At 54.7% G+C, this 12,951-nt stretch overlaps 1 protein-coding gene across 1 annotated transcript in view; it reads left to right on the forward strand.

Moving 5' to 3' along the window:
- Positions 1–11,887, forward strand: part of TARS2 (threonyl-tRNA synthetase 2, mitochondrial) — a 31,407-nt gene extending 19,520 nt beyond the window's left edge. The window contains exons 14-18 of the mRNA XM_032790121.2: positions 1,330–1,430; positions 4,558–4,662; positions 5,161–5,233; positions 5,309–5,423; positions 11,203–11,887. Coding sequence (XP_032646012.1) covers positions 1,330–1,430; positions 4,558–4,662; positions 5,161–5,233; positions 5,309–5,423; positions 11,203–11,351 — 543 coding nt within the window. The 3' untranslated portion in view covers positions 11,352–11,887. The remainder of the gene's footprint in view (positions 1–1,329; positions 1,431–4,557; positions 4,663–5,160; positions 5,234–5,308; positions 5,424–11,202) is intronic.
- Positions 11,888–12,951: the final 1,064 nt, after the last annotated feature.

Below are 12,951 nucleotides of genomic sequence, written 5' to 3' on the forward strand. Positions count from 1 at the left end.
TCGCACAGGCCAGAGAACTCACCCAGTGATTCTTGCGTCAACCCCAACGCTTGCGGCCGAGCATAGAGCATCGGTGATCCTTGCCCTCCCTCATGGGGCGCAGCGAGCTAGGGGTGGAAAGCACTGGGACTAGCTCAGCACAGTTGTTTTAGGAGGCTACACGAGTGTCTTAAAACAGACGGGCTCTAATTTTGATTAATTTACAAAACAGCTGAATTAGTATAAGGTAATGCAGGGCCCGGAATTGAACCCATCTTGTTTATACCCATTCCCCCCACCCCAAGTTCTGCGGGTTTTAATCAAGGATGACTAAGACCTTGGTCCGGCAAATGCAGACACACGTGAGTAACTTTACTCATGTGATTGGTGTGACTAACTTTACTGCTTATGTCAGCTGTCCAGGTAACTCACCTGTGCAGGAATCTGTTGGCCCCTTGGGCTGGATTTACTCACGGGAGTAGTTGTCTATGGAATGTGCAAGGCGCTGCAGGATTGGGCCCTCGGCTGGGTCCACTCATGGGAGTAGTTATCTATGGAATGTGCAAGGTGCTGCAGGATTGGGCCCTCGGCTGGGTCCACTCATGGGAGTAGTTATCTATGGAATGTGCAAGGTGCTGCAGGATTGGGCCCTCGGCTGGGTCCACTCATGGGAGTAGTTATCTATGGAATGTGCAAGGCGCTGCAGGATTGGGCCCTCGGCTGGGTCCACTCATGGGAGTAGTTATCTATGGAATGTGCAAGACGCTGCAGGATTGGGCCCTTGGGCTGGGTCCACTCATGGGAGTAGTTGTCTATGGAATGTGCAAGGAGCTGCAGGGTTGGGCCCTTGGTCTGGGTCTACTCACGAGAGTAGTTATCTATGGAACGTGCAAGGAACTGCAGGATTGCGCCCTTGGGCGACTTCTGCCTCAGCCATGATTTCCAAGATGCAAACACGGTGACTTTTGGACTTTCCACTCTTCCCCCCCCCCCCCCCCGCATCAGCTCATTGCTGTGCAAGACTCCTGCATGAGTCTCTGCAGACATGGCTCTCGAATACCGGTGTCCTAACAAACAGCCATGTGCTAGGTGTTTCCTGGGACTTAATCGGCAGCTGGAGCCGAGACTGTAGCCTGGAGTTTTTGTCTGGGCTTATCCCTTACTCCTCCCAAAGATCGTTGCTGCTGCTGTAGCCATAAATAGCATGGAGGGGATAATGCGTAATGACTTTTTTCCTGCACTGATAAGCTAAGTTGTATCACCACGGAGACAGGGTTCTGTTTACAGTGCTGGCCCCTCCAGGGTCTGTTGGGAAATGAGTGACTCACCCGTCTCCACCTGCTGTTTCAGATCGACATTCAGCTCAAGGACGCGCTGGGCCGATACCATCAATGTGCTACCATTCAGCTGGACTTCCAAATGCCTGTGAGGTTCAACCTGACATACATCAGGTATAGCAAGATCTGGGTGCTACTTGTCTATACAAACAGGGCGTTTGTAGTGAGCTGGGGGGTAAACCCAACCCAGGCTAGCCTGCTGCTCACTAGCTGTCCGTGTAGATGGTGCTACCGTGCACTAAAAAGTTTCAAAGCCAGGTATGTCAAAGCACAGTAGGAAACTTTGTAGTGGACAGTAGCAGTGGCTGCATGGATGCTTAGTGCACAGCAGACTAGCCCAAGGTAGATTTACGCTCCCAGTTTGCCGCAAGCTACGTGTTGTGTAGACAAGCCCTTAAACCCAACATCCTGGCCAGTAAGGATCATATGGTGGGGGTAGCTTTTGAAAGGGTTGGGGTCTTGATGTAGCCCCATGGTGAACGTGTGTTACGGCTCCCCCTCGGTGCCTGATCTCTAGAGGATGAGAGTCTGGGGTGCCTTGGCTCATCAGATCAAGCTGTATCAGCTCATGCTTTTAAGAACATAAGAACGGCCATACTGGCTCAGACCAATGGTCCATCTAGCCCGGTATCCTGTTTTCCAACAGTGGCCAGTGCCAGGTGCTTGAGAGGGAATGAAAAGAACAGGGTAGTTATCGAGTGAGCCATGCTCAGTTATCCTGTCCTAGCTTCCTGCAGTCAGAGGTTTAGGGACACCCATTTCGTAGGGTTGCATCTGTGACCATCTTAGCTAATAGCCATTGATGGATCTAGTCTCCAGGAGCTTACCTAGTTCTTATATACTTGTGGCCTTCACAGCATCGCCTGGCCATGACTTCCCCAGGTTGGCAGTGTATTGGGTGAAGAAATACACCTCTACCTCGATAGAACGCTGTCCTCGGGAGCCAGAAAATCGTACCACGTTATATCGAACTTGCTTTGATCCACTGGAGTGTGCAGCCTCGCCCCCTCCGGAGCACTGCTTTACTGTGTTATATCCGAATTCGTGTTATAGCAGGTCATGTTATATTGAGGTAGAGGTGTACTTTCTTTTGATTGTTTTTAAACCTGCTGCCTGTCAATTTCATTTGATGACCCCTGGCTCTTGTGTTAGAAGGAGGAGTAAATAACATTTCCTTATTCACTTTCTCCACCCCGGTCATGATTGTATAGACCTCTATCATAACCCCCCTCAGTCATCTCTTTTGTAAGATGAACAGTCCCAGTCTTTCTTGACTGCCGGTGCACATGGAGTGGATATTTTCAGAAAACTAAGCTCCAAGATCTCTTTCTTGAGTGGTAACAGCTAATTTAGACACCATCATTTTGTATGTAGAGTTGGGATTATGTTTTTTTAATGTCCGTTACTTTGCATTTGTCAACATTGAATTTCATCTGCCATTTTGTCGCCCGGTTTTGTGAGATCCCTTTGTAACTCTTCAGTCTGCTTTGGACTTAACTATCTTGAGTTCTTTTGTCTAGTCTGCAAACTTTGCCACCTCACCGTTTAGCCCTTTTTCCAGATCATTTATGAGTATGTTGAACAGGCCTGGTCCAGGACAGGTCCCTGGGGGACCCTGATATTTACTTCTCTCCACTGTAAAAACTGGCCCTTTATTCCTACCCTTTGTTTCCTAATTTTTGACCAGTTCCTGATCCACGAGAGGACCTTGCCCCCTTATCCCTTGACAGTTTGCTTTGCGTCAGAGCCTTTGGTGAAGGACTTTGTCAAAGTCTTTCTGAACATCTGGAGGTCCCGGTTCAATCCCTGGTGTGTCAGCCAAGATGCTGGCCATCACCTTAGCAAAACAAGCAATGAACTCTGGATTTCCCTGGGGCCTAAAGGAGATGGGAAGATATTTGTTGGGTTTCCAGTCTCCCTGAGCACCCGTCAATGAGTCCAGCCTGAGAGTTTTCATAACCACCAGTGGATGCTAGAACCTTAGTCCTGGCCAAATCTTGCCAATAGAAGGTGCATTCTGAATCCCCCCTGCGTTTTCCTCTGATTCTGTTGTTGTTAGAAACATAGGACTGGAAGGCACCTTCTGGGTCAGCAGTTCTCTGCTGTCGCAGGCAACCCCCTCCTATCACCCTATTCACAAACAGGTCAAGCTTTAGCTTCCAACTAGTTAGGCTCTTTGTCCCCCCCCAACACCCCTGCCTCTTGTGGAAGCCTGGTCCGGTCCCTCCCTCCCTCTCAAGGCTAGAAACCTTCCCCTCATTTCCAGCTTCACTTTATTCCTGGCTAGTTTTGTCCCCATTCTTTCTTCACTTCCCATCTAACACTCTGTTGCCATGTGCTGTGCAACAGCTGACGTGTTCCGCCCCAAAGATGGCCGCATTTCAGTGGCCCTGTGTGGCATACCGTAGGTATATAAAGGCAAGTGGATACGGTGCTGTGGGATCCTTGGGGTGAAAAGCACCCTATAAATATCGGTTTTCTCTTCCTGCAATTCCAGGGAACATGTCCGGGGTAGTTAGCAGAGAGGGGAAATTTAGGCCGTGCGGTTTTCATAAACACTCAGTGTTGGCCTCACCCTGCTCCTATTGACGTTAGTGAGAAAATTCCTGCTGACGGCTCCAGGAGCAGAGCTCAGCCAGCACTGGGAATTTAGGAGAATCCCACTCCAGAAACCTTGAGCCCTTAACTGAAGATCTGACTGCACCTGGCATATTTTGCAAGAGCTGAAGTGTTGACCCTGGTCTCCTGGCCACGTGCCAGAAAAGCTGACACATTAGACCTGCCTCAGAACTTCATGTTTCACATAAGTTGGAAATTAATTCACTTCCTCTTTCGAATGAGGAAGAAAATGATATTTGACAAATTATGGTGTAACTGTCTCGCCCTAGAGGTGGCTGCATTTCCGCGGTGGGCAAGCGGGTGATCTCACGTTTCCATGGCCTTTAGAGTGTTTAGAGGCACAGCTCTTGCTCACGTCAAAGGGAACTGTGCCTGCAAAAACCTGAGGGGGAACAGGAACCTCATCCACGTCTGGAGCCACTTCATTGCTGTAGCAACTTTGAGTGGCATTTCCATCAAATGTAAACACATTGCAGGCAGAATCAGCCCCCGAACTGTTACTTCCTTCTCCTCCTTTTCAGTCACGTCAGACCCCAGGACAGGAGCACGGGGAAGGGGTCTGCTTGTCACTCTATACATTCAGTGCCCATTGACCGCTTCCCATGATCCTTTTCACCCACAGCAAAGATGGCAGCATGTCCGAGAGGCCGGTGATGATCCACCGGGCGGTGCTGGGCTCTGTGGAGAGGATGCTGGCCGTCCTGGCTGAGAACTATAGCCGGAAGTGGTGAGGACAGTTGCACTGGCTCCTAACCCTGCATTGGGACTCCCTCACCCTACGGTTCCTTCCCTGATGTCCCCTTCCGCTGTGACTATCCAGTGAAGCTCTGCCCTAGGGGGCGGATGCATGGTTCTGGGTGGGCGTTTACTGTTAAGAAACTGCAGCAAGGAGTCAGGAAGAGAAGCCAGGTAGCCAGATGCCCAGGGCTCGCCCTCAGGGCTGCAGCATGACCTTGTGCACAGAGCAGCGGGCTGGAGTCCTAGGTTCTGCTCCCAGTGTGACGCTGGACAAGTCGCTTAAGCATTAGTGGCCTGTGCTTTTAGATGCACTGGTGTCGGGCTCAGTCCCCACAGAAAAGGTGGCCAGGGCTGCCAGACCCATCCTGCGTTGGCCCCGGAACATGGACAAAGCTCGGGTGAGTGGGAATGTCCTGCCGGGGGAGGAGGAGGAGAGGGCTGTGGTGTAACGAAGCGAAGGGAACTCAGCCTCTCCCTCACTTTGCAGGCCTCTGTGGCTGTCCCCGTTCCAAGTCATGGTGATCCCGGTCGGACCCGATGTGGAGGTTTATGCCCGTGAGGTGAGTGGCGAGATACAGGCCCGACCTGCGCCGTTCATGGCTGGGATCTCTGATGTGTTTCTGTCTGTGTGTCAGGTCCGCGAGACGTTCCACCAGGCGGGGTTCATGGCGGACATCGATGCCGACTGGAGTGCCACCCTGAACCGGAAAATCCGGAAGGCTCAGCTGGCTCAGTACAACTTCCAGCTGGGTAAGGGCGAGGGTGTGAGGCAGGGCTTCCTAAAACAACCACTTCCCACCTGTCCCTGGAGGCGCGCCCGGCCACAGCAAGACAGCTGCTCTCGGGGTGTAGGAAAGCTGGATTGCGCTTCCCCTGAACACCCGCTCCCTGGTGCAAGAGGTGCTCGTCACAGGAGATGATTTCTGTCCCTCATCAGCCCTCTTGCTAATGCACTGCTGCTAACGGCGGGACTGGGAACACTGGGCCACAGGGTGCTCCTCCCGCTGCCACATGTTTGAGCTGGGGTGGACTGGCTCTTGTGCCGCAGATCCCTCCCTCGTGGGGCTATGGAGGGAGATGCAACCATTTCCATGGCAACATCTGTCACTCATGCTCCCCCAGAATGCACTCCCGTGCTTCCAGGACCCAGGCTGAAGGAGGCAGAGACTGGGGCTGTGGGGCAGGAAGCACTTGACCTTCCCCCTCCCTTTAGCCCTGTGGCAAATCCGCCAGAGGAGTAACAGCTCCGGGCTGGGTTCTCTCATCCGTGGCATCTCCCTGGGCACACAGGCTGCAGGTGCATGGCCCTGCCCTTGTAGGGAGCTTTGAGGAAAGGGGCAGGGCCGTGCTCTGTACTGTGCCCCTGAGGGTCCCTTCCTTGCCCTCCCAGCATCCCTTGGGGAGTGGGGAGAGCGGCAAAGGCTCCTAAACCAACCTCCCCCTAGTTCCGCAGAGGCAGCGACTAGCACAAGTGGGGTGAGTTATAGGATTTCCCACAGACCTTGGGGTAGGTATATTACGGTAGCGCCTAGAGGCCCCAACTCAGAGCAACCCCTCGGCTGCTCAAACTCGGATCAAGGTTCCGCCATGTTTACCACAGCTCATAAGGACAGACACAGTCCCTGCCCCAAAGAGCTCATGGCATTACTAGATAAAGGAAGGATGATTCTCCCTGTTTTAGAAAGGAGGGAAATGAGGCCTGGAGAGATTAGGGGCATCTGTGGCAGAGCTGGGACTTGAACTCCTGACTCTCAAACCAGTGTTTTAGCCACCAGGCTACACTTCCATTCCAGCTGCACCTGCTGTACAGGGGCTTGCAGTGTGTGGAATGGCACAGGGTGCTTAGGGAGGCTGGCCAGGCTGGCTCTGCCTTCAGCCAGTGGGGACACTGCTTAGTTCAGGTTCAGTTATTGAGCCTGGCTCTCTGGTGTCACCTGGTTACGGGCCTTTCCTCTGCCAGCCCCCTAGCCTCCCAAATCTGTCACCGTGGCAACCGCCACCCCAAATCCCTCCCTTCCTCCCATGTAAGTCGCTCGAAGGCTTTTTGTTCCCTGCCACTGTGTGGAGCCTAGAAAGCTGGAGTTAAAATGAACCTGGATGCGGAAGAAATGTTGGGACCCTCTTGGCCAGTCTGTGCCGTGACGGGCTTTCGAAGCACTCATCCCATGGGTGTCAGGAATGCACCTCGTTAGGTCTGTGCGGTCTCTTCATCCCTAAACGAGTGCTTCATGTATATAATACTCATCTATGCCCTTCGCCTGCGCTGGCTGGATTCTCCAGCCCTTCCCTGCTCGTCCAACCCCTTTACGCTCTTTCAGTCCCAATCTGTTATACTCTGGCACCAACCGGCGCAGGTAAAGGGACTAATAGTGATCTTGAGCTAGGTGTATTATGGTAGGGCCTACAAGCCGTGACCCTGAGGCTGCTCTAACTCATGCGCTGCTGCCCATCACCCTTGGGAAGCAGGGCCCTGGTTGTAGTCTAGCGTGCTCTAGCCGTGTTCCCGATCTGGCCCCTATATGGGAGCAGGATGGTGCCAAGCCCTTACACCAGGTCCACACCAGGGAGAATTCTCGGGGTATTTCCACCCCCATTAAGGCCCCCTCACACAGCTCTGGTGGAACCCCAAACCTACTGTGACCTCAGCGGTCAGTGACTGACTGTAAAGTTTTTCAAGGTCTGCTCCCTTGCTCAGCCGTGAGTGGCCAGCTGTCAGAGCCCCGGCTGTTAACTCAGCCAGTTCTCTGCGGGCACACAGAGCTCTCTCCTAGCATGTGTAGAAGTGCTTGTGGTGATATGTGGGATGCTGGCATGCTTTGCTTGGCACAGGCTGGGGTGGCTGGGAGCTGGCCAAACCGCTTGCAGGAAGCCCCATTCCAGCTCTCTGCACCCTGCTCGTGTAACGTATTTGTCTCCTGTAATGAGTTTGGCAGAGATGAGAATAGATCCCAGAAGTCCTGACTTGCCCCGTCCCGGGCCGTGACTCCGAACAGTAGGGGAATTCAGATAGCGAGGGGCTGGAGGGATTGAGGTTGGTGTCCAGTTAATGATAATCCCTAGCTCTTATCATCTGGAGAGTGTGCAACGTGCTTTACAAAGGAGGTCGTATCATTAGCCTGTTTTACAGATGGGGAAACTGAGGCCCGGGTGGGGGGAGTGACTTGCTCAAGTTCACTCAACAGGCCAGTGGCAGAGCTGGGCTGGAACCCAGCTCTCCTGAGGTCTGGTCACACTACAGGCCTATATCAGTATAAGTACGTGCCTCAGGGTCCATACCCCATGGCGATGTAGGTATCCCACCTAGCCCCCTGTGTAGACAGCCCTCTGTTGGCGGGAAGCTTCTCCCGTTAACACAGCTACCGCCTCTTGGGGAGGTGGGTTAACTACGCCGATGGGAGAGCTCTGTCCCGTCTGTTTAGAGCATCTTCATTAAAGTGCCACAGCTTCACTTGTGCAGTGTGTCTCGTGTAGACCTGTCTCAAGGCCTGTGCTCTCTCCACTACGCCACTTAGACTCCAACCCCCAGGACCTTTAGGTTGTTACTGTCTGAGCTGTCTAAGGGGTTTGAACACCCAGCCAATGGGAGCTGAGTGTCCAAAGCCCTCTGGTGGCTTCATCTCCGTCTAGTTCACTCCTGTTAGTGCCAGTTTCTCCATTGCCCTTCGCTCAGCTGGGGCGAGACAAGCTGACAGGGCAGTTTCTCTTTGGTTTCTAATCAGTTTCACTCCGTCAGGGCTGCAGTGCTTGGGTTGCGGGGAGGGGGAATGTTTCAGATCCAGGCCTTTGCTCTGAATGGATCCAGATGCACCGTCCCGGCCCCGAAGGACCAAGAAGATTGGGGAACCTTTTGCTTAGTCAGAGCCGATTGGGCTGCTTGTGACTTGTTGCAGTCCCACTAAAAATAGACAGCTCTGCTTCCCCTCGCCCCATGTTAGTGACTCAGCGAACTCTGTCCAGCTCAGCTAATGCTTGAAAGGTAGGAACTCCTGAGGCCCAGGTTGTCTGGTTGGGGCGGCTTTGCCACGGCACAGCCAGGGGGTGCAGCCTGTGGACAATCGCCCTCAGATAGGAGGATTCATCAGGCAGCAAGAAGAGTGGGAGAATGGCTAGGATGCACCGTGTGGATCTCTGGCTGGGGTCTCGTCCACCTCCGCCCCCAAGGGTGTTAGCAACTGGAGGGAGACTGAGCAGCCTTGCAACCAGCCCCAGTCAGGGGAATCAGAGAATCATAGAATATCAGGGTTGGAAGGGACCTCAGGAGGTATCTAGTCCAACCCCCCGCTCAAAGCAGGACCAATCCCCAATGAAATCATCCCAGCCAGGGCTTTGTCAAGCCTGACCTTAAAAACCTCTAAGGAAGCAGATTCCATCACCTCCCTAGGTAACCCAATCCAGTGCTTCACCACCCTCTGAGTGAAAGAGTTTTTCCTAATATCCAACCTAAACCTCCCCCACTGCAACTTGAGACCATCACTCCTTGTTCTGTCATCAGGTACCACTGAGAACAGCCTGGATCCATCCTCTTTGGAATCCCCTTTCAGGTAGTTGAAAGCAGCTATCAAATCCCCCCTCATTCTTCTCTTCTGCAGACTAAACAATCCGAGTTCGTTCAGCCTCTCCTCATAAGTCGTGCTCCAGCCCCCTAATCATTTTTGTTGCCCTCCGCTGGACTCTTTCTAATTTTTCCACATTCTTCTTGTAGTGGGGGGCCCAAAACTGGACCCAGTACTCCAGATGAGGCCTCATCAGTGTCGAATAGAGGGGAATGATCACATTCCTTGATCTGCTGGCAGTGCCCCTACTTATACAGCCCAAAATGCTGTTAACCTGCTTGGCAACAAGGGCACACTGCTAACTCATATCCAGCTTCTCGTCCCCTGTAACCTCTAGGTCCTTTTCTGCAGAACTGCTGCCTAGCCACTTGGTCTCCTCTTGAAACCGACTGCCAACTAGACATGAAGCCATTGATCACTACCCGTTGAGCCCAATGATCTAGCCAGCTTTCTATCCACCTAAGGGGATCTTCTATCGAAAGGGGATCTTAATTCTGCCTTTGGACAGTGCACACTGTCCTAGCACCAAAGGTCTGCCTCTGGGGTCGAGGAAAGGGACCTCAGAAGAGGCTGAAGGAGATGGAAAATGGCTTGGCCTGGAAGCTGTCCGGGGCAGAGCTCTCTTTCCCCGGTTTGTAAAGGGCCAAGCAAGCTCTTGGGTGCTGCTAATTTCCGGTGGAACAGTGTCCCGAGGGCAGGGACGGAAGCAGCGTGGTCTGGGCCGTGTTACAAAAGCCCTCGCAAACGCTCTGTGGGAAAGGGTCCTGTGCTGGCTTTGTGGTGGACCGGGATCAGCCAGGCTTCCTGTCCCAAAAGCTTGTGATTCAGCCCGTCTGTTAGCCTGGTGTTTTGGGGAAGTTAGGCTGAGCTCAGTGTCTGGGCTCGGTTAGGATTTGCAAACCCTTTGTGCGGTGGGTTGGGGGTGACTTTTCCCAGCCCTGGATTTGTGGGGGGGGTCGGGGTGACTCATGCCTGTAGTCTGTGACAGCAGTTCTTTCTTCCTCAGAACGCAGCATCCCTCTCACTGTCTAAACTAATCCAAACTGCTCCATGTCCTAGCTGATCCTGCTGGGGCTGGGCTTGGGTTGCACTCAAGTCCAGGAAACCCAGGCTTCTCCTGGTCACACCGAACTTGGCAGCTGCAGCCTTCCGCAGAGCCTGGCGGGAAGAGATAACACACCGGGCTCCCTTGCTGCTTCGGCTGCTCTGTGTCCGGGGGGGTGAGCTCCAGGTAACGCTGGCTCAGCTCACCACTTCCTCCATCTGCCATGGGCTGATTAGCAAGGGCCAAGGCAACAAGGACCTGGCTGCAGCCCTGGGGAGCGTGGGACGCCTCCCATTGCCCAGGAGCTGCTTCCCGCAGGGCTCCCAGGTCCCGAAAGTGCTCCCACGACAGCCCTGGTGCTTGGGATCCACTGGCCACCAATGGAGTGCAACGATTGTCCCCCCCACCCACACATGATCTCCTGTCCATGTGCCTCAGCCCTGCGCTGCAGGGACCCCCCTAGGGCAGAGGGGAAGGTGGGGATCCATCTTGGACTCTCTGCTGGAGCTGCTGAGCTGAGGTGGGGGCGAGAGGCGATGCAATTGATGGCCTTTGAGTGCACCCGCCCCCATTCCTCATGCTCATGGGCAGGCTGTAGCATGGCTCTCGGGCACCGTTCCACGACGTAGCCTGCGCTGATGGCCAGAGCCCTCCTGCTTCGCTTCCTGGCGGGCGCTGCAGCAGAGTTGGAGCAGTCCCAATGCACAGGGGGCTGGGTCCCTGCCCTCTCCCCTGATCTCTGCTGCTGGGTCTCGCTAGGTGCTTTCATGCCCTTGCCACCCACTGTAGGGTCTTGTGTGGAGCTGTGCATGCAGGGGAGTTTCCCAAGGGGTGTGCTGGGCTGGGGAGGAAGTGCTGTCCCCTGCTGCTGGCCCCGGTTCTCCCCCTTTGTAGTCTGCCCCACCTCAGCCTCGCCATCTCTCTCTTGCAGTGGTTGGGAGGAAGGAGCTGTCCAGCCGCACGGTGAACGTCCGCACCCGCGACGCCAGGCAGCACGGGGAACACGGCCTGCAGGAGGTGCTGCTCAGGCTGCGGGAGCTGCGGGATGCCCGGCTCAGGAACGCTGAGGAGCTGTTCTGAGCCGGTCCCCGCGGCATGTCATGGGCTCGCCTCTCCAGGGGAAGCAGGCGGTGATGAGCGGCCGCCTGTCCGAGTCTGTGATGGAGCAGGCAAGCCAGGCGCCGGCGGCCTGGTGCACAGGATTGGGCTGGGGTTGCCAACGGGCATCAGCCCTCTGTGACTTGCCCTTTGCACTGGTTCAGTGCCACTCCTGGCACAGGGAGGCTACATCAGCTGCTTTCCAGATGTTCGTCACCCTATGACGTCCCCAAGTGTGCGGCTTCCCAGCAGGGTCGGCGCAGACCCTAGACACTCCTGAGATGTACTGGAGCTGCATCCACACCCACAGACCAGGGGCAGGGGCCACTTTAGGGGCTGGTGGTATTGAGAGACCCCCCACCCACCCCCTGGCGAGAGGGGGAGAGAAATGCACGTTGATGCTATAGCATGGCAGGGGCTGGACCCCCCTGTTTCGGAGTAAGATGGTCCCTGGAACCTGCAGGCCTGGCCTCGCAGACTCGGGTCCCTGGGCCTGATTAAAATGTGTTTTCAAGTCAAGGCAGTGTCACTAGTGGTGGCTACTGGCGCCGATCATACCCTGGGCTCTAGCCCTGGGCACAGTGCTGAGCCGCTGGTGAATGGTTCCCCCCCGGGGGCGAGTGCAGCAGCTGATGGTTGGCTCTCCCTGCAGCTGAAGCTCTGAGGTCCCTGTTATGTGAGGACAGGAGCAGCTAGCGGCTTTTCATTGGAGGATCTCCAAGCACCTCATGCACAGTCAGTTGCCCCGTGAGGTAGGTCCGTAGCAGCGTCCCTGTTCCCCCTGGAAGGCTGTGCTGTCTAGTGGGAGGTGCTAGAACTATTAGGGCTCAGGATGAAATCACTCTGGGGAGCGGAGTCCCCCACATCTGCTACTGGGGGGTGGTTCTGTCCCTCCCTCTGCAGCATCTGGCGCTGGCCACTGTCCCAAGACAGGACGCTTGGTAGAGGGGCCTCAGTTCTCTTCCAGCCTAGTGATTCGTGTGCTCCAATGAACTGGGAGGCAGGACACCTGGGTTCTCTTCCCAGCTTTGCTTCTGGGTGACTGGGTGACTTGCTTCTCTTCTCTCTTTCCCTGCCATGCATGAGCCGTTCAGAGCTGGGGCTTCTTATGAGGTACGTGAGCAGCACCTGGTGCGGCAGGGGCCTGAGCAATAACAGATGGGGAAACCGAGGCACAGAGTTAAATGGCAACTTTTTGCCCCCATGGCGCCCATTTGATGAGAGCACGGGAGCCTGTGCCAACTCGGGAGCAGAATCTCAAGCTCTGCGATAACCCCCTGCTCCTCTGCTAACCAATGGGCAGTACCCCCTGCCTTGCCCTCCTTTCGTTTCGAATGTGGGGTCATGCAGAACGGGACCTTTGGATTTACTGGCTGGGGAGAGAAACGAGCTCTCCTGCACATGCCACTCGTGGAAGGCTGGATTGTGCAAACCTGGATCATGGTGAATACTTCCTTGCCCGACTCTCCTCAGTAGCTGCTCACTGACGTGAGTAATGGTTGCACAACGCTGCCTGTGCTCGGGTGATGCCTTCCCCCATCTGTGGCTGCTGATGATGCAGTTAAGTGTTTGTGAACGTGCA

Source organism: Chelonoidis abingdonii, chromosome 11, assembly GCF_003597395.2.
Source record: "Chelonoidis abingdonii isolate Lonesome George chromosome 11, CheloAbing_2.0, whole genome shotgun sequence".
In the NCBI taxonomy this organism is placed as follows: Eukaryota; Metazoa; Chordata; order Testudines; family Testudinidae; genus Chelonoidis; species Chelonoidis abingdonii.